The sequence below is a fragment of the Hippocampus zosterae genome, chromosome 1, assembly GCF_025434085.1.
Source record: "Hippocampus zosterae strain Florida chromosome 1, ASM2543408v3, whole genome shotgun sequence".
Lineage (NCBI taxonomy): Eukaryota > Metazoa > Chordata > Actinopteri > Syngnathiformes > Syngnathidae > Hippocampus > Hippocampus zosterae.
Window position 1 is genome coordinate 10,889,833 of NC_067451.1, and position 21,769 is coordinate 10,911,601.

The 21,769-nt window shown below is 41.7% G+C and overlaps 1 protein-coding gene across 2 annotated transcripts in view; it reads right to left on the reverse strand.

Moving 5' to 3' along the window:
* Positions 1-78: 78 nt before the first annotated feature.
* The window catches only part of drp2 (dystrophin related protein 2), a 156,396-nt gene continuing 134,705 nt past the window's right edge, over positions 79-21,769 (reverse strand). For both annotated transcript variants that reach the window (XM_052087349.1, XM_052087431.1), the window contains exons 19-26: positions 19,353-19,418; positions 13,358-13,423; positions 10,098-10,244; positions 7,998-8,250; positions 6,250-6,367; positions 6,081-6,167; positions 3,251-3,700; positions 79-2,984 (exon numbers count right to left, since the gene is read on the reverse strand). In XM_052087349.1, the coding sequence (XP_051943309.1) occupies positions 3,681-3,700; positions 6,081-6,167; positions 6,250-6,367; positions 7,998-8,250; positions 10,098-10,244; positions 13,358-13,423; positions 19,353-19,418 (757 nt within the window). In that variant the 3' untranslated portion in view covers positions 79-2,984; positions 3,251-3,680. The remainder of the gene's footprint in view (positions 2,985-3,250; positions 3,701-6,080; positions 6,168-6,249; positions 6,368-7,997; positions 8,251-10,097; positions 10,245-13,357; positions 13,424-19,352; positions 19,419-21,769) is intronic.

The following is a 21,769-nucleotide window of genomic DNA, read 5'->3' on the forward strand; positions in this document are numbered from 1 at the left end:
AAAATAAAAATAAATGGCTTTCAGGTGCTTTGATTCAACTTATGTAAAAAGGTCTCACGCACACACAAACACGCAGGAGTACAAATGGAAACTTTTTATTTCTGTACACAAAAAGAGTAGAAAGCATCCAGTAAGCCAGCACTTTTCTTTACAATACAAAGTGTTCGTACACACTTGCAAAACACTGTTGAACCCATCAAAGGAATACAATGAAATGGTTAATGAGGTATATTCATGGTGATGTTACAATAGAAACGTATTTAACAGTAAAATGTGTTTGTGTAAACTCACGTGTTAAGGTCGAACAGATGATTGATCAATCACTGGATTGAAAGATTGATATGATTCGGACTCACAATAGCAGACATCGGGGCGGATATGATGACATGTTGGGTAAGCAAGTACAGTATGTGTGTAGTTTGTATGTTTATTTATGTTGTCACAGTTTGGAATAACATGTTGATGAACATAACGTGTCCTTCCAGTCATTTGCTTGTACCAAGTACAACAGTGATTGTCAAACTGGGACCAGTGAAGCAGAGTTTATGAGTCTGTCAAATAATTTGGAGCAAGTTGTCATGTTGTTTCATTTTAAAAAGTACAAATCTATACTTGAGGGCCAGAGTGACACTTGAACAAACTTATTATTATTATTATTAATCGGCAACTACCTTAGCTTGGGGCCATTTAAAAACTTGACATGATTGTGACACATCCTCAAATGAAGCTGACATTTCCTCATGTATAAAGCTTTTTTTTCTTTTTTAGGGGTGGGAGTAGCAATATATTCTTTTTAAAAAACTATTTTTTTTTTTTAGAGCAGTGGTTCTCAATGTGTGGTACATGAGCTCCCTTTAGCGGTAGGTAAAAGAATCACATAATTAAATGTTCAACTTTTGTTACACGACCTTGAGCCTTTTTTAAATGTATTCAGTATAAGTCAGTGGCATACATTTTCTTTTAATATTTCAAAAATGTTTGTCTTTAAAGGTTCGCCTTGTCCTAAAATGTCAGTTTAATGCTTAAAATATGAAGTGCATGATGTCACATTTTTGTTTGAAAACGATGACATTATTGTATTTTTAGCGCGAGAAAAGATGTCTAAGTCCTTGTAAAGATGATGACTTCTTTTCTCAAATTATTTGTAATTACTGTGTAATACACCACCAAAGGTGATGAGGATCCTCGTGGCTGAACAGCTACAGGCTTGAAAGATGAAGAGAGTCGCCCTTTAGCGCATCCCGCTTACGCCTATTCGCATTTGTATGAGGAGCCCGTCACCTTTCCGTGCAGCTGCATCCTTGTGGGCTGTTCCCTAGCAACCGCATCACAACGAACACGCCGACATCAACGGAGAGAATGACGTCAACGCGCAAGGTCAAAGTCTGCTTTTTCAGGTTCCAAATTGCATCTTTTTCTCCACGCAGTGGATTGTGTTGTGACAGGCTGATCAAAGTGCATCGCCTCCAGCAACAAGAAGAGTGAGGATTCTTTTTTTTTCTATCCCCCGCCTTTTCTTGCTTGTCATTCAGATCACTCTGAGAGGAGCCCACCCGAATATCACGGCTTCACACTCTTTTTGCAGCCTATAAAGGGTCGCAATGTATGCTTCTTCCCCGAATGGGTCAAAAGACCGCAAACGCTCAGCTTGGATGGATTTGCCATGTCAGACATCATCACATAAGCCGAGTTGTTCTTTACTTTTATTGTATTTATTTTTAATTCAGAACAATATGAGAAACGCAACGAGCGAATACAGTACACACATCCAGATTTTTAAATATCTTCAACCAATTTTTGAGGCATCCCACGCATGAGGTAACACAAATGGTGTTCAGGCTCTGCAAGAAGTGTGTAACAAGTGTGTAATTCTTGCTCTTACAAAGCCTGATTTACCAAAAACACTTGTTGGTGTGATTCACTTACAGAGACCGATCACCGAGCTAATCAGAAGATGAACCAATCCATCAGATAAAATTTGTTTAAAAACTTGTTAATTTACTGTTGAGTCGACTTTTGCTATTCACGGAGGATTGAGAACGGACAAAAGTTGCCTGTATCTAATGGCCACTGAAAAGCTTTTGGAACCAAAAAATATCAATTGCTCTCTAAAATGTATCCCCAAAATGCAGATAAAAATGCAACACACAGAAAATGCGGTCGGAGGGGGCGATGCCTGAACATCTAAAATATAGGATTTATTTATTTATTTTACAACTCTGTCAGCCTTGAATGTCTTTTATGTCCTGCCCATGCCAACTGAACTGGGTTTACAGTCGGATGAAAAAGTAATTGTACATCAGTTCGCATAACTCCGGCCGATGATTTTTAAAAAGGCCCGCCATTAATCAATTCAACCCTAGTTTTGATGATGGTACTTGGTGTAAAAAGTTGGAGAACTACCAACTTCGGCAATGATCCAATAACGGTAATGGGACTTCGTCCCACCTCTCCCTCTGGCTGTAAAAGTTACGTCGACGGAATGGGAAACATCGTGAATCCATAATTGTAAATGACAATAGACTTCATTTGTGTCTTCGTTGAAGCGGCGCCTCGCCGTCCATCGTATGAACGGACGCCGCGACTCGGTGAAGTGCGAACACGTGAGCGGAATGGCGGCAATGACAGTGACAAGCATTTGGAGAGGATTAGAGCGACGGTGTGTGCAAACAGAGGCGCAGGGCTAGCGGGCACTTTGGCTGTCGTACATAAATAAATCATGGATTGAAGTGATGGTGTGTCGCTCGCGCGGCGCAAATAAGCTGCCGGCGGGTGCGGCGGACGTAAGACAACCGCAGTCCGCCTCGCCGAGGAACACACGACAAGAAAACCTCGCCTTTTGCATTTCTCACACAAGCGGAGATATTTGTGATTCCTGTGTAATCTAAATGAAATGCCCCACCTCCCCCCCAAAAAAGTATTGTTAAAACTATGCCTTTTTTATTATTATTATGATTGATCACCTTGTTAGCATTCGCACCTCTCTCTGGAATGACCTCCCACTGAACATTCGGCAAGCCTCCTCGCTGCCCATCTTTAAAGCCCTCCTCAAAACTCACTTGTATTCTTTGGCGTTCGACTCAGCATGACTTAGATTTGTTCTTGATTTTACTGTTCGGTGCTTTCTACCGCCTTTATTACCGATTTGTCTGGCTGTTTATTGTGCATGTTAAATCGCTCCATGTACAGCACTTTGTATGCAGCGATGGCTGTTTGAAAGTATTTTGAAAAATACTGTTGACTTGTTGACTTGACTTTGTTCGAAACAGTTCATCTTTTGCAAATGATTGTTAGCCCCAAGTTATGACTTGCCTACCCCAGGGAGTCCGAGGACCCCAGGTTGAGAACCACTTGCATAAAGCTGCACACCTTTAAACAACTGTGTACATGTACACACACACACACACACACACACACACACGCATTCACACACACACACACAGTGTCTCCTTCCACTTGGCTAACACTAGTTTACCTTTGGCCGGTTGACACGGCGTCCGGCAGCAGGCCATGAAGCAGCTTAGCCAGCCAACACTGTTTGGACCCAACGGACATCAGCCTTATACAGTTTGCATGATAAAAAGGCTTGTTAGTGCACAGGGTTGCAGTTCAGGGTTTAGCTGCTGTAAGGGGACCCGAACCGGGCCATGTGGAGCTCCTGGAGCCATGTAGGCATTTGTTTAGATGTGTGATGTGGTGCCTGAAATGAGCAAGAGGTAAGGGGACAGAGAAGAGAGGCAGGATTGAGACTTTTATAGATTCTTCATTTGTGAATTTTTCATTTATTGGAAGATCTTTTGCTTTGCTTTTATTTGAAATGCAATTTAAAAAGTGACACGCAAAAGAAAAGCGTGTCAACATTTTGCATTTTGTTCTCTTAATCAAGCCAAAATCAAATAAATGGTCATATTCAATTTTGAGGTCAAAAATGAAATGGATCCCGTTTTGGAACAGAGCTGTCACCCACAGTGTGTGTGGTGGTGGTGGTGGGAGCAGGACGGGGGCGGGGGGGCGTTAAGCCCTGCGAGTACTTTCCGGATGCGCTCAAAATGCTTCATTTTTAGAACATTGACATAATTTTGTGAAGGAAAAAAAGGAATGAATTCTATGGTGGCAGAAGGCTGTAGCATGGTATAAAATGTGTACAAATGTGAGGCTCTGTACATTACTTTGTCACTAAGCAGGCTGTGATGAGAGTAATCCTTTCTTTGTGGCAGCCCAGCAAATTGCCTTTTTAAATGGCACTTTGCAACGAGTCTGACACCGACTCGCAGGCTACGCTACGATGCTTTAATGTCACTCCTCGGTCACTTTTTTCAAACTCCCGCTGATGTGCAAAGAATGTGTATCATATCGTGTGTAAGTGTTTGATTTCAAGAGAGGACTCACACGTTACTTTCCGTGTCTCAAAGAAGGGTGGTTCTTGGCATGTGCGACATGTGTGGCCCGAAACAGGAAAATCATTTTTAAAAATGTATCGCATTTTGACAGGATAACAAACATTTGCATTGATGTTAAAATTGTAAACTTTCAAACAGCTGCCACCTTACACACACAGAGCAGCGTCACATACAACAAAAGAGAACGAAAATGTTGGACAGCTTTGCGATATGGATAAAATTTGATATCCCGATATACTATCGGTGATTTACATTTTATATGTTTTTCCTTAAATTTACTTCACACAAAGGGAGAATCAACACATACACTCGCAGCGTACAACATTGCCCACAGGCGTACTGTATATTCCGTTTCATGGCATTTAGCAGCGACTCTGCCCTTTCTTACTGCCCTTAAATCGGCTGCATTCCCTCCATTTGCGCTCAGTGCTGCCTGACATGCTGTGGCACAATGTGGTACTACACAGAGGGTGTGCAACTTTAATAATAATAATAATAATAATAATAATAATAATAATACATTTTATTTATAAGCGCCTTTCAGGACACCCAAGGACACTTTACAACAGGCATGTCCAAAGTCCGGCCCGGGGGCCAAATCCGGCCCGCGGTCGAATTTCATCCGGCCCTCGGCCCCTGTCATAAAATCAGTGCCGTCTGGCCCGCAGGTTGGGCGCAATGGAACACGTGTTGCATTGACTGAGGTCTCGTAGACTGGGGAGTGATGTTTCATAGAGTACTGCTTCCCTCTAGTGGCTAAATGAGTAATAGCATTCACTAAATGAGTAATAGCATTTAGACACTAGAGGGCATCACTCACGAGTTAACAAGACATCACTCCGTGTTTATATTGACTGATATGTCATATTTCAAATGATCCTTGCAGTTGTGGATATGTGTATTGCTTGTTCATTTCCCTGTTGTTCGAGTCAAAGGTTTTGTGACTATTGAAAAGTCATGGTGATACATTTTATGTTTCAAATCAATCAATTTGCACTCAGGAGACTTCCGTTTAAGAAAAAGTCAAGTGAATAAGCAGTTGCATGTGATATACCTGTTTCAAATGAACCAAACGAAATTCTTAAGATTGTTGAAATTAAAATAAAAATTGAAATGTGAAACAGACTGGCTTACTAAAATTTGTTGAACAATATTTTTGTTCAATGTAAAGAATGTCAGCCAAAGTCGGCCTCCCGACATTTTACCTCATAAAATCTGGCCCCCTTGGCAAAAAGTTTGGACACCCCTGCTTTACAATAACAAAAAAAAACACAAAACAATACGGGTTGAGCAGCGGCAGCCAAAACGCGCCAGCGTTCACTCAACCCGGAAGTCAGAAAGAAACCACAAGGGAGGGAGAGGGAGAGAACAAAAAAAACACGCTCGAACTACTCTTATTTTGAGGATAATTTGAGTTGGGCAACAAACTCCACTTTGTTTTGTTTTGACCAAATAGTCCTTTCCACTGTTCGAGGAATGTTCTTCATTAAGATCAGACTTGCCTGGATACTGGAGACCCCATAAAAATAGTGCTTAGAAAGAGTGATAAAATAATAAAGTGAGGGTTCAATGTTTTTGCCACATTCAGCTGTCGTGAGTGTGTGTGCATGTGTGTGTGTGTGTGTGTGTGTGGGTGTGTGTGTGTGTGTGTGTGTGTGCATGTGTTGCCACTGAACTCACCCGGTTCGGAGGGAAAGACGTTTCTCAGCTGCTCGATGACCTCCTGGAGCTGCAGCACTGTGTCCTGCTCGTGCTCCATGTCTTCGCCTGACACACACACACACATTCAGTTATAGCGTTGGGGAGGGGTAGTCGTGCTGGTGGAGCCACATCGGGCGGATTCACCAACCTGCTGCTTCAGTGTCAGTGGTGTCCCTGCTGGCTGCCCCCCCGTGGTGACCCCCTCCAGACACGGGTGAGGACAAGGTCGATGGTTCTGACCCGTTGGCCTCGGAGTCTTCTTTGGGCTGTTAGAACGCGCAAGCGCACACACATTAGTATCTTCATTATTCAAATGAGAAATGCACTCGGTTGGGCAGTGACTCCTGCAATGATACGCTAGACTATGACCAATCACGACTCGGCTTGTGAATGTCATACGACCAAACTCAGAAAATAGGTGAGCTGCGATTGGAGGTTCACTAAACCCAAAGCAACAGTGATGTCATGTTCAGTCAATAGCAAGTGGCAAAATGGCCTCCCCGTGAGATGAGAAAAAACAGTGTGGATTTTTCTGCTTATTTCATATTTCACCATGCAATATTAATCATGTTTATACTAGTGGGGCTGCACAGAACATATTGGTAAATTACAGTTTGGATTTGATTTCCTCTTTAAGCCATTTCAAATGATCAATATTAATAAAATAGAAAAAACGGTTTTGTTCTAAATACATTTTTGAGTGAAATTGTGATCAAAGGTGAGTGAGCAAAGCCACATTGGTGTGTATGTGCGCGTGTAGAGGATATAAGGGGCTCAGACCATTCCACACAAAAGCCCTTTTCCCCCCGATCCCATTTCTAGAGGAAATGGAAGTGAAATCCTGGTCCAGGGAGAAAAGGATTATATGAATTTAAAGTCTTTCTTGAGGCGGCTGTGTTCCTTTCCGTCTATTTTGGGAAATTGTTACTTCCCGTTGCATACCTTCCCTACATGCGGCAAGCGACCCACATGTGTCATTTCGTGCGGCGTGCCACACGCGGCACGTTTTTGCTGTTATTACGACTATGATTGGCAGCTCCCACCCACCAGCCTTAAAAGTCAACTGTGAAGTAATTTTAGAAAATCGCAAACAAAATATTTTTATGTCACAAGTAAATAACTGTCAACTGTATGTAAATAACATACAACTGTCGCACATTTTTGCATGACAGATGCTTTTGGAAGGACACGATTGCTTCACTGGAAAATTGAGGCGCAAATGTGTGGAACAATGCTGGAAATAAAGAGTTTTTTTAAAGTCCACGTTTAATGTAAAATAGTGTATTTCCCTCCAGGAGAGGTGCTCATCTACTTAAAGGAGACATTTTCTGCATTTTCCCAACACAAGTTCCCAGGTGTCTGAATAGAATGTCTGCAGGAAGCTTTTCTTCAAAATAGCCCAAAAATCATGAATTGTAAAACAATTTACAACAGCAGCAGGCAATTTTTTTCAGGAACAGATGAGCCATGAAAACAAACATGAAATGATAATTTTCAAGAATAAATGGCATATTTTGGAGGGAATGTCGTCCTGTTTTTGTGAACGCTGGTTCTGAGTTCACGTAATAAAATGTGATTAGCTTCCCTCATCAGAATCAGAATCAGAATCATCTTTATTGGCCAAGTATGTAGAACACACAAGGAATTTGTCTCCGGTATAACACGCTGCACTAGTATCATCGTAAACAACAAAACCATTGAACCATTTTAGAGTATACCATTAGTTTTGTAGTACATCGTACTCATTACATCTTGACTTTAATATCAGCATACTAAAAAATACAACGATCGCAAAAGCTTTCTTGTTAAAATATTACTATTTTCACACACCTGAATATAAAATGAAACCACATGGAAGGAGCATGGAGGAAATGAATCTTTACGGGAGGCGTTTACCTGAAGAAGCAGCTCTCGCAGCCTGCGCAGCTGCGACTCCAGCTGCTTGTTGTGGTCCTCCAAGATCTGCATGCGCGTCTCCAGGCGAGTTTTGTGCTGCCGCAGGACCCGCGCTTCGGCCAGGAGTTCCTCGTCCTGTTGGCCGCCCGCCGCCGGCGAGTCCGGTCCGCCCTCGCCGGCCTCCGTCAGCATGGGAAGTGACGCCGCTTCCTCGTGTTTCCACTTGAGGCGCCGGTACTCGCTCTGGAGCACCCTGAGCAGAAAGATGGACCACAAGTAATTAGGAGGGGTTGATATGGAGCTGTTAAAAGAACACGAAGGGGAAATAGAAATACATTTTTTTCTCACCAAGAATGCGCATGCCACAGCGTATATAGTGAATCGACAAACAGCCTATTGAAATTAAAATTGCATCGATGAAAAAAAAAACACTTTTTTGCTCACTAAACTTCTTGAATAAGAAGGGGTTTTGCACCTAGAAAATCTTCAACAAAAATGTGTTATTTTGAAAAATACAAAACGGCGTACCGCCATCTAGTGGTCAACAATCTTTACGTCTTTTATGTCCCTTGAACATAATAATCTTGTTGAATGATGACTGATTTCTCTTTCCTTTTAATATTTTACTCACTTTATTTTCTGTCGGTTTTCTACTGTATATGGTTTTATGTTCAAAAAACAAACAAACAATGAAAGTACACCCAAAATAAGATGACGGCGGAACAACATAATAGCAGACATCCAACCATTATCAAGGCTGCTTATGCTCAGGTGTACCCTTCCTCTTGCCCAAAGTCACAGTAGTTACAAAGTGTAAAAAAATACAAATTTGGAAACAGTGGGACCTTGACCGTGAACCCTCTAAATATTGTGACCTCCTCTTTTAATACGCGTGTAGTGTTGATCAGAATAATGCTACCTGGAGCTCAACGTGACATTCTGTCGCTGATATCCTGCTATCGTTCTTTCACCGGCAAACTATTTGCGAGTGAATGCCCAGTGCCTCTGACAAGCAGTGCACTCACTCCACTTTGCCTCCATTTCAGCCCAGTGCCTTGTGGGTGTTTGTTATCCTCAATGTGGGAGACCTGCTAGACTGGAACTAAAGGATTACTTTGAAAGACTTTCAATGAAATCACACTAAGAGTGTGAAACTCCTTATATGCGCAAATAATATCACACGCGTCATGCTCAATAGGATTTGGCGTGTGAAAGTGTTTGTTCACAGCGGGAGGTCTGCAAGTAATGACAGATGTGCTCTGAATAGGCATCACAGAATGCAAAAACACAATTTTTGATTCATGATTCATGGAGCAAAATCACTCCACGAGCCAAATTTGGAAGAGGATTAGGGCCAATGAAGAAAGAAAAAATAAGGTTGGCGAGATTCTCACTATAATCTCAGAATTCTGACTTTAATCTCAGAATTCCGACTTTGTGACGTTCGTGGAGCTATGAATTGTGGGGGGACCGTCAGCGTGTGGCGTGACTTGAAAGAAAGGACATCAAGTCGTCACCCAGCGACTTTTTGCGTGGCCGAGGAGTGTCGGAGGACATCCTTTCACTTTTGGAGGAGCAGAGTGTGAGTAAACAGTGCGTCGTGTTTGTTTCATTTGGAGTTAACGTGCTCCATGGAGCTTGTAGCTCCGTTGGTAGTCCGAATGTCATGAATGGATGTACCTAGTTTACATTTGTGAATAAGTAGAACGTAACCAATTTAAATGGGTACGTCCCTGTGACGCCACATAACGTTGTTAAAAACAACACTCTTGACATCGACCCCCTTTATGTGGATGACAGTGGCTGGCTGGAGCATCGTTGAATTCATCAGAATTCTGAGATTAAAGTCAGAATTCCGAGATTAAAGTAAGAATCTTGCCAACCTTATTTTTTCTTCATTGGCCCTAATCCTCTCCCGTACATCTCTGATTCCAAAACCCTTCTGGAACATTTTCAAAGATGATTTGTTGATTGTTTCAAGTGCTTTGAAAATATTGTGCTTCTCACTTGAATGAAACTAGAAAGGGATCAAGTGAAAGGAAACTCCTGCGTATGAGAATAATTACAAGGAGGGATCGTCATTTCTCCTCAGCCATTCACCTGTTTTCGTTTTCCAGGCGGGCAAGGGTGCACCGGAGCTGCTCCTTGTCCTGGTGCTCCAGGTGGGCCAGCAGCATGAGCTGCCCGCAGGGAGAATCCTGGTCCAAGGCCGGGCTGGGGTGACGCAGGAGGTACTGATCTTCATCTCTGAGTCGACCCCACACAGAAAACAGCACACTGAGCCACAGGCAGCACAAAGCAGAACCATGGCAGCACCACACCAGGCACGAGGCAGCAGCAGCAACAACAAAAATGGTAACGCCAGGCAAAAGCAAGCGAGCGATGACCAACGGAGCTTCTACCCAGGGTACAAGAGACATTACAGGCGCTCTTTGGTTGATGGTTTTGTCATATATAATATTCCAAGTTTATAAACAACGCAATGAACTAGTTACGCTTCAAAGTGAGAATAAGTCATCGCGTGGCACACTGTAGAAGGCACGCTCACTTACCTACGCACTTATTTTCAGTTGACTGACTTAGAGTGGTGCCACTATTGATGAAATTAATTGGCTCTGAAAGAAATTTCTTAAATGGAAAATGTTGTAAGTAGAGACGCGTTTTCCATGTAAATGCCTTAATTCGTTCCAAGCCCCCCCCCCCTCAAAAAAAAATTCAGACATGTTTCCTAAAGCATAAAAATGCATCAAAATATGTAACAAATAAATGTTATGATTAGATTATTGCACAATAAGTGAGAGTTGCACATAATGTAAAAAGCAAAGAATACAGTAAAGAATAAAAATTATGATCATTTAGCTTTTAACTGTGTCCTCATGGGTTTTTTTTTTGTCCTCTCTAGTACATAACTGATCCAAGGACGTTTGCTTTTGTCGACTTTTAACAATCCTTCGTAAATGTCCAAGGCAAACATGAGCATAGTTAACAATCGCTCGGGTGAACACTTTTTCGAGGTGATTCACATTTACGTAAATCTAACGGGGCGAATGACGAGGACGCTGCAATAGAGACATATCTATTTAACACACATACACATACGGGACTCGCTCTTAGCCAATGGGATGCCAGGATGATGCTGGGTAGTAGCCAATGGCAGAGCAGCTCTAAGTATGTTGCGTCAGGAAACTCGGAGCTGCGAGCATCAGTCCATATTGTATTTTTAACTTTCGTATCTTGAAATTTCTTTTGTAACAAGACGCAATGTTTTCCTGTTGCAAAGTTTTGTAACTTGAAAATTTCGTATGAAGAGACGTTGGTAAGTAGAGATACTGACGGTCAAAGTCTTTTTCATGACGTCTCTATATTGCGTTGATGAAACTATGGTAGTTAACCACTGGGTATGGTCAACGTTTCTTTGACAAAAGCAATCACCCTGAATCAATATTACATTATTATATAATGACGTTATAGTTTGCATCAATGTAGAATTACATGACGTTGCATCATACAAAAAACAGTCGACACGGCTCAGAGTATGATGCAGTGGAGTGCCAACTGCAATTGTAAACATTGTTAATGTAATGCCGCTTTGACAGTTTGCAATCAACGGAGCATTATTATTGTTGTAAAGGCAGACGTACGCGACTGTTGTGGATCTCATTAGGGAATGTTGTGGTTGACAGACACGCACACGAGCGCGCACGTGCACTTTTCTCTGGCTCAAGTCAATGTACGCATACATTAACTTCAGTCTAATGAAACATTGATGTGAACACCTCAGCAGACAGAAACCCTGAGATCAGAGCGCCATTTGCACAAGAACGTGATAAAAACAGTTGACAGGCCCACTCGCTCACAGACACAAACACAAATGGAAAAAAAAAAATAAACCAAATGGCTCCAACAATCCTTCGCGCTTTGCTGTTCATAACCATTGATTTTAAAAAAAAATCTTTCTGAAACACCCTATACTGCCGCCACAGCAAAGTAGCACAGTAATTGGTCCAAGGAAACACAGCAGTACCTTGACTTGTGCAAAAATTGTGGATTTCACTTACTGTAAGTAATAAAATAATTAATGAAATGAAGAAAAATAATTACAAAACAATGTGGACCCCCATGCATCTGCTCTTTTTGAGTGTGAGCCTACCCTGATTTTCACGTAAACCCCTGCTTAGTTTCGGGTGTTGATGTGTGCCTTTCAGAGGCGTGGCCCAGTGAGTGACACCTGGAACCGCAGTAAAGCTGGGTTGGCCTTTTGCTATTTTAGCTCATTGTGAGCATGTGCTTCATGCTCCTTGTGAGTGTTTTCATTGTGTATTTGTGTTTGACCATTTGTACCATAAACAGCCGAAAGGGTCAAACATGCTGTATCCACCCCCCCACCCCCTCCCACTCCACCTCACTGGCACAGCTTCGTATCCGAAAAAAACTTCCATTTTGGCTCACAATACAAAGCGAAAAATATATACATTTACTAGGCAACGTCTCCTAACTTGAAAAACTGAAGCAGTCAATTGTCAAGGTCCAGCCGTATTTATGGTAATTTTACATCGGGGGGGAGGGACTCATTTTTTTTGCGGGCCACACTGCAGTTGCCATTTCGCTTGGAGAGCCATTATGACTGTGAAACCATATTAAGAAGTCAAGAATAATCTTTTCTTCAGCTATTTAAGCGATTATAATGAGGGGTTTGGGAACAAGAAAACAGCTCATTTATTACATATGATCATTTTAAATTTTGGTACAGATTTCCGCGACCCTAGTGAGGATTCAGCGGTTCGGAAAATGGATGCATTTTCAGAAGCATCATGGAAGTTGACATGCTTGATGGGCTTTCGCGGGCCACATAAAATTATGTGGCGGGCCAGATTTGTCCCACGGGCCTTGGTTTTGACACCAATGGTGTACATGAACACAAATAGGATTCAGACAGCTATGTATGAACACGGTCACACACGCACGCACACACAGCGGGCTTTGTGCTCCCACTTTAATTCAATGCCAATTTTGTGCGACATTCCACTTGCTGTGGGTCATTGGGATTATTTGTCAAAATGTTTACCCTCACAGTCAGACATGCATGAAACAAGCCTATCAATACAGCTACACAATAAAGGTAATTAGATTAAATAGACCAGAGGCTGTTTGGGCATTTATTCGATATCCTTGACATCCTTCATGAGGTCCATGTAAGTGTACGATTTTTGTCCTTACTTTGAAGAGAATTTAGTAGGATAACTACATATTACCAGTGAGGTAAAACTGCATGCCATGCAGTGCGCACACGCAAACAATCATGTTGCAAGCCGGTGGCGCTAGTGAGTATGATTGCATTGCAGGAATGGCGGCATACTCACAGACTTTCATCAGGAGAGAGGCTGTCCGTGAAGAAGGAACAGTTCTGGTTCTCCATCTCCGCCAATCTACAAATATGCACACATGCACACATGCATTTACCCACAGAGGTACAGAAACAGCCACATATAAGAGTTAAGAGAAAGTGTCACATCAAATAAAAGACAGAACAAAATCAACACATTTGATATGCTCCCACGTTGGAATACAATTTTTTTTCATGCCCCCACAGTAGAGAGAGAGAAAAAAAGAGAAAGATAAGCACAGCTGATGGTTGTAAGGCACTGTGGCTAACTTTGACTCTCGTGGAGTACAAGTAACCCAAAAAAAAGCTGCCTGTAAACTTCTAAGTGACAATACTGCAGAGTGGCAGGAACAGAACAAAGTAGCGTCTGCCTGAAAGGAGGATTAATAAAAATGTCAACAAGGAAAGGGAGATACAATTCCTTTAAAAAAAACAACAACAAACAGTTGTGTATGCTGTCTACCAGCTAGGGAGGCAATAAAACAAGCCGGCGAGTTTGCAGTGAGGTCCTGGACCGAGGATAGCAACATCATTCCATTTCATGTGATGAAGACGACTCGACTTGGCATCAACAAGGAAGCTCATAACCGCTGTGTGAGGATGATTGCGTACAAGAACTGGTAACTGACATCCTTTAATACAAACAACATGAATCATATTCTTTTTTTTCTCAAACTATTCCAAAACTGTTTCATGTTTAAGTAAAGCATTATTTCCAATTAAATTTACAACTAAATATAAAAATCAAATTTTCACAGGATATTGGAATGAAGTGTTCACGATGGGGTATCACTGATTCTTTATCAATCAATCAATCAATCAATCAAACTATATTGCACTTTTCATATGAGACTTAAAGTGCTGTGCAATTAAATCTAAAAAATACAACACACACACACACACACACACACACACACAGTGACTGTCTGGTTCATTTGTCAATAAGAACAATAAGTGTAATGAACACCCACTTAAAGAATTACTATTGCTTATAGATGCCATAAGATGCCCAGAAAAAAATGATTAGTCTAAATGAAGGTCCTCAAACCAACTTCAACATAGTTCCTTGCACTAAGGTGCCATCGGATGGCGCCAAATTACTAAGTCAGTGAGAAATCGGTGAATAAATTAATGTAGAAATGCCGGATAGCATTGTAGCTCAAGGCTAAGTCATTTCGAGTCACAAAACCTTCAGGTTTCTGCTAAAAAGCAAAATGCATACATACATAAATGAGTCAGGAAAAGCATACTAGAACATCCCAAATGTAATTGGGGTGAATGAGAAAAGTGTGATTATTTTGTTTTCTCCTCGTGCCTGTCTTGAGTATCATGAAAGTAAGTGAATGGAGATAAAACGCATCCCAGCGTGGAATTTAGCGGCCTCCCGAGCATCGTCTTCATCACAAGAGTTGGTGTGTGCGCTTCCTGTTTAATTACCGCCCAGGAGAATGTCACTAACCTCCAATTAAATGAAGCGTAATCTTCACACAGCGGCGGCTGGGTGGCACTAAACTGCTCCAAATGCATTTTACCACACCAAGGGTGCCCAATACGTCGATCGCGATCGCGTATTCATTTTAGGACTAAAACACCTGACTCATTATTGATGAACACTCGGCCTACACTGTTGTGTTAATTATTGTTCAATACGCTACGACTTGGAACGCCTTATATCATTTGCATTTTTAAGTAAGCGCTTGGTGTAAAAGTTTTGCGAACCAGCTAGAGCTAAGATCGGTCCTAAAAAATTGAGCCCGACCCAAACCGCCTGAGGGTATTTAAGCCCGACCCGGCCCGAGCCCGGTCACTTCGCTTGATTTGCAGGCCCGAGCATTTCATATTTTATTTGTGAGGACTCAGGAGGAGGAGGGGTGATTTCTTATAACAAAGCCCGTCTTTTGGAACGAAATATGAGTTAAACAAGACTGTATAAACATTTACATCTCTTATAATTCTGTTTCTGAAGAGGTTACATTAACCGACATTTTTTGGAGAGTGGACAAGGAAAATTTAAGGCCGTCCGTCATTTTGACGGGTTGAAAATAACACAATAAGAGAGAGAAGCAGAGAGACAAAAAAAAGAAAAATGATGGGTGGATCATAGAGACAGGAAGGAGTTATTTGAATTGTCATTGCGAGAGTTTAGTACAGTACGTGTTGTGATGAGGCGACTTCTGTTTTTTTGCGAACCACAGTCTCTCGTGGCCAAAACTATTGACGGCCTCGAAAAAAAAAAACAAGTCAGTGAGAGAGAAGCCTGACCCGACCCAAACCCGAAGCAATTATTGACATTTTAAGGCCCGACCCGACCCGAAGATCTTACCTCTAGAACCAACATCTTAACAGGTGTCCTTAAGGATCGGTGTACCACACGAGAGTGGCTGCTGCATCTTCAAGACCATCTTTTAAAATACGGTCATGCACTTGGTCCCTGAAGCCCAACGCTAATTAATTGGATCCACAAAGACATTCCTCCTCAAGCAGTTGATAAGCATGAGAGAGGCGACAGGTCATCTTGTCTGACCCGCGTGTGTCTGTTTTAAAAGTACACTGATGCCTCGCTATATCACGCATCACGGTTTTTTTTTTCCCAAAGTACTGTATTCAGAAAAAAAAAGCCAAATGAGTCAGAGGTTTTGTGCATGCCTGTACTGTACATGGAACGGGCACTTATCCACGCGCATGGGAAAAAGAGAAAGAGAGAGATTGGGCTTGTCCGAAAGGGGCAGCACGTCTCTCGTTGCCTCTTCCTCATCTATACCGATTAATTGTCTAACCATAAACACATCGGCTGCGCAGGGATAGCTGGCCAGGAGCTAGCTGGAGGCTAATGGCGGCTACACCGTCAGAGATGTTTATAATAAAAGATTTCAATAAATATGTGTATATTTTAAAAATGCTGGTACCCGCATACAAAAAAAATCCTCATCGGGGGGAGTCTACTTTTTCACGTATCACGGATGAGGGCGCACTCTACATGTGTGCCTTACTTTTTTTATTGAACGAATACAAGTGAAAGTAAATGGAAAAAACCACAACGTCCCGCAGAGTTCTGAGAGGTAGATTCTCTTCACTTCCACCCATAAAAAAATAAATAAATAACCCCGCTTGTACAATATAAGAGCTGATGATGAAAGACATGAACTTGTGTATCCTGTTCTCACACAAGAAGACGGAAGGAAGAAGGGCAGTCTGCGGCTAGATTTTGTTTTGAAAACTTATTTCAATCACTCAATGGCAACAAAATTAGGGACACTTGCTCATCTCAATGCTCGAATGGGAGCAATTAATTCTCTTCTTAACCTTTTAGCAGCCCAAAAATACATTAGCATTTTTTTGTGTGTAAATGACATGCCTTTCAGACTCCCACATAACAAGCCATAAAAGTCGAGATTTTCCATTGAACTTCATATTGGCAGTATAAATATTCATGGTACTGCATTTGTAATTTTCCCCATTGTTACACTAATGAGGGAGGAGGGGGTGAGAGAGAGAGAAGGGCATGATAATATCAGAAAAGGGGCACAAAGTTAATACTTTCAATTTTAAAAAAAACTAAATATTTGGGGACATTGGATTGCTTAGCATTATTTCCTTGCTGATTGTTTTTAGAGCATGGAAATGTTGCAGAAAATGCTCAAGCTAGTGTAGTTTTCACTCTTTTCACCTCATTACATACAGAGTGCAACGGCACACCTGTTAAATAATTTCTTTAAAGCGATCATCAACCAAACTGTGTAGAACATTCATGGTCTTTCCATCCATCCATTTTTTTTAGTCTGTTTCTCCTCACAAGAGTCGCGGGAGTGCTGGAACCTATCACAGCTTCTTTTGGGCAGTAGGTGGGGGACACCCTGAACAGGTTGCCAGTTCTGAGTGGTTGAGTGGGTATTAACCACGTATCAGATGGCAGGTGGAGGCAGAGTGAACGTACATGACGAAAGGAGTCAAGAGGTGCTGTCTAATCCGATTATGATGGCGCTCAGATCACACTGGAAGTTAAGCGAGATAAAATTAACTGCAGTTTTTTGTCACATGGCTTGATCAAGCTTCTCCTGTTGGTGCTTTATTTTAAAGCCAGTGCGCATGTATAATAGTATATCGGGCTATAAAAAAAAGAGAAGCAGTGCTGAACTACAGCGGTCACCACAGTAGACAGCCTATCATGTTATCAGGTACAGTATATGTTATCATTATTGGTGCAAGAAAGGGAAAGAAATTTACAATAAACAGCAAGAAAAATAGCCAGACTGAAAACACACAAAAATAAAAACAAAAGAAAAAATAAATGAGTGACATTTCACACACGTCTAACGAAATGGACTTTAGCTTTACCAGCACGTTAAATGTTGATCATCTGGAAACTGGACAAGCCATAGATTTTCCCTGGGAAAGTAGTAACGGAATTCAAGAAGGAGCCTGAAACAGTCTCAAGCCCTGTGTGAGTTCCCACCACATTGGCAGAAACATTGCACCCGGCGCTCTTTGAAGGGAATCTCAGAACAGAGAAAGACTAAAATAAGAACCACCAAACATGTTGAACAGAAGGAACAGGGGTCACGCAGAGGTCAGAGGATGCCTTGACACAAGCTTTTTTTGTAATGTAGCAAAAAAGTTAATTAATTTTTAAAAAATTAAAAATTATAATAATTATTATTAATCTTCAGGGCAAAATACACAATATGTATACAACAGGGACAACAGATGGTCACTGTCGGCTGTCACCATGTCATAAAAACATGAAACTTGTTCAGCTGCTGAAGGGAGAAAATTAATTTATCACTTGCTGCGCTGCTCACAATTTATCCAATCATAAATCTAAACGCAGCCATGTTAGATTTGTGATCGACATTGAGCAGGAGAGGATGGCGATGAATTAATGACATTGGACTCCTTATCTGCTTTCGCCAAACTGGGATTAAATGCACCAGCAAAACCCAATACAATACAACAAATTTGAAGTGGAACACACTATTTGTGGCATGGAGGACGATCAACACCTTTTTTGTGGCCCATTTTCGATCAAATTACCACCGGCTCAGCAGCTCATAGGAGATAATAGAGCAACATCGAGGATTTACAAAAAAGGAAAGCAAGAAGATGGCAAAAAAAAAGATGGAGAAATAGATATGTGGCTCAGAGTCGAGTTTTAGGTGGCGTGTTAGAGCAGCAAAGACCTTGGGGGAAGTAATACACAACAGCACATTTTGCAGCATGCACACGAGCCGCATTAATGGATGTGTGCGTGTTTAGCCTTCAGGGGTGCAGCAGTCCTGTTTCTAATCTGTCAAAGAGACACTGATCCATGAGGACAGCTCCCAGGTGACCAGTGGGCTCAGTAGCCCGGCCCGTGACAAGCTACTGGGCACACTGGACCCCGCTGACCTCCAACCACACACATACAAAAGCTAACAAATACGCAATATATACACAAACAACACAACAAGCTGTTTTAAATCGGCTAATGTTTGTGCTGAAGGTGAAACGAGCTGAGATTCTAAAAAAGGGGGGCAGACTGCATGTCGAAGATGCGTGTTAACTGGGAGGGGTTGGCAGTGAATGAATTTTGACATGACAACTTGACTTTAGAAAAATAAAGCAGCAAATAAATCAATGACATAATCCCAAAATATGTCGTTGGAATGGCTCTAGATTTTTTTATCTTTAAAAAAAAAAACTTTTTTTTAAACATGACAACTTTTTTTTTCCCTATGCCATTTAGGGTTACTATGCTGTGCTTAATTGGTTTAATTGGCATTAGGATTGTGACTCATTTCACAGGGGACATCTGAGGAGCCCTGTTCTTGAAGCACACGCTCTGCCGGATCAATATTTCAATCTGAGCCTTGCGGGGATCAGGAAACGGGCAGAGGGGGCAAAAATGCGTAAACAGGGAACCCGGATTAAGAGAGCAGACAGCAGGGTGAGTGAATTAGAGAGATGGTAATGCGGCGGCAGAGCGAGAGACGTACCTGCTGGCATAATGCTCAATCCTACTGTGCGTGTCTGCATGGGGCAGCTTAGGGGACGAGCACGGCCTGGGAAACACAATGACACTCGAAATACATCATCACAAATACATATATGATGGCACAATGAAAAAATAACCCGGATATATTGCCAGGATAATCCAGAATCAGGAAGCATTGAGGTAAAGACTTTTCTTTTTGATTTTCATTTTTGTTTATTGCGACCAGGTCTTGCTGTGTAATTTTTGCATGTTCTCTCTGTACTCTGTCTAGTAGCGGTTGTGTTGGGGCAAGAGAGAAGCCCTTGACTCTCAACTCAACTCAACTAGAGCATTTTAAAACAGCCATCACAGTATACAAAGTGCTGTACATGGAGCAAATATCATATATGCAACGATAAAACAAAAAATTAATAACGAAGACAGTAGAAAGCACCAAACAGTAAAACCAAGAACAAATCTAAGTCATGCTGACTCGAATGCCAAAGAATACAAGTGAGTTCTGAGACAAGTTTTAAAGATGGGCAGCGAGGGGGCTTGCCGAATGTTCAGTAGGGCGGTCATTGCAAAGAGAGGGACCAGCAATGGAAAAGGCTCAAGCCCCTCTGAGCCTCCGCTTAGTTCTCGGTACTTCTAATAAGGTCTGGTCCGCAGGTAAGGGGGAGCGAGGCCATTTCAAGATTTGAAAACAAATAATAGGATCTTAAAAAGAACTCTAAAATGTATCGGGAGCCGATGAATGGATGCCAACGTAGGAGTTATGTGCTCCTTCTTACGAGTACCAGTCAAGAGACCAGCAGCAGCATTCTGGACCAACTGGAGACGCTTCATGGAGGATTGGCTGACTCCCAAATAAAGTGCATTACAGTAATCCAGCCGGGATATGACAAAGGCATGAATTACTCTTTCCAAGTGCTCATGAGAGGTTTTACTTTCGCCAGCTGCCTCTGTGTCTGGCCACCCCTGTGGATATGAAGCAATGCCTTGATTTGAGTCACCACCATAAGTGTATTTCATGCTGACTTGATATACTGTGATGATGTTAAGTGGTCTGTGTTGTTTTTTTTTTTCAGACTTTGGCTGGCGACTTATACTCAAGTGCAATGTGTACATATTAAAATTAGAGCTTGGATTGGCACCCAAAATCCCCGTTCCCTAATCATGTTGACTTTCTTTTGGCAGCTCACAAATGCTTTTAGTGGTGGTGTTAATGCACCCAAAATATTTGCTCACCACCCAAAAAAGGCAGAAGAAGAAACGGAAGAAGAACAAAAAGAGTTAACGGAATGTTTGCCATGACAAGGATTTACTATTTACAGCTCGAAGAGCAGAAATAACCAATCACTTTTCTAATCTGGTCACAACGCAACGCGGGATTCTAGTTAAGGTAAGCCATTTTAAACTAAAATATTTTAGCCTGTTGCACAACAGAAATGGTACAGGCACAGGACATAATTTCCTTTCTTTATTGTAATAAATTACGGAAAACATTTTTGATTTAGTTTAAATATAAACAAAATAAAAAGTTAAATTAGGTACACCATTAAAAAAAGTCTCATAGTTCAATTCACATTGAGATGGTGTCTCGTTTTCTGTGCAGGTCTACTCGATCGTCTCAAAGGTAGTTTTAAGAAGTGTAAAAAGTTACATCTTGATTCCATTATCCAAATTATACAGTTTGTTCCCTTTACCGAAAATCCCCTCTTGTTTATTTAAAGTAGCCTTAAAATAAAGGATCCAACAATATTACATCACATTCACAGGCTGCCATCCCATAAACATGCTAATGTGGGCACGCGAAGCGCCTTCAGCTTTGCTTCCTGATGACTTCATGGATTTTAGTCTCATTGCACTCGTTCCCCCCCTTTGGCTCAAATGAGCTCATGTGAACATTGTGTGTGAGCCCGAAAACATTTTGGTGATGCCGAGTGCTCCCGTAGAGCCCGTCGGAGGAGTACAAATATCTGGGCAGGATCATCAGCCTCCGACTGTCTGCGTGGGCGTGTGTGTTATATGATAGTACCGGTATTTTCATGATGTCAACCTGTATTGCTAAAAGTGCCCGGATATGAAAATCTGTGTGTGCTGATGCCTTTCTTGGATCAGCTCCTTCGTGATTAGTGTTCCTCATCTCTGATTCGACCCCCTGATTAGTGCTAATAAGTCCCAAGTTCCTCTAGCAATAACGAAAACCATGTCAGGCCACACCAAAATTAAAAAAAATGTCCAGTGAAATGTTTTCTGACACTTATGTTCGTCTGTATTCATTCACAATCATATCGGGGTTTTTTTTCATGGTCCCAAAACAGCCCCGGTCTTGTCTTAACTGAATTGTATAGAATCATATCATTTGGATAAAATATGTTTCACTCAAGTCTCAACATAATTGTATTTTTTCCTGCAGGTATTTCCGTCCAGCTT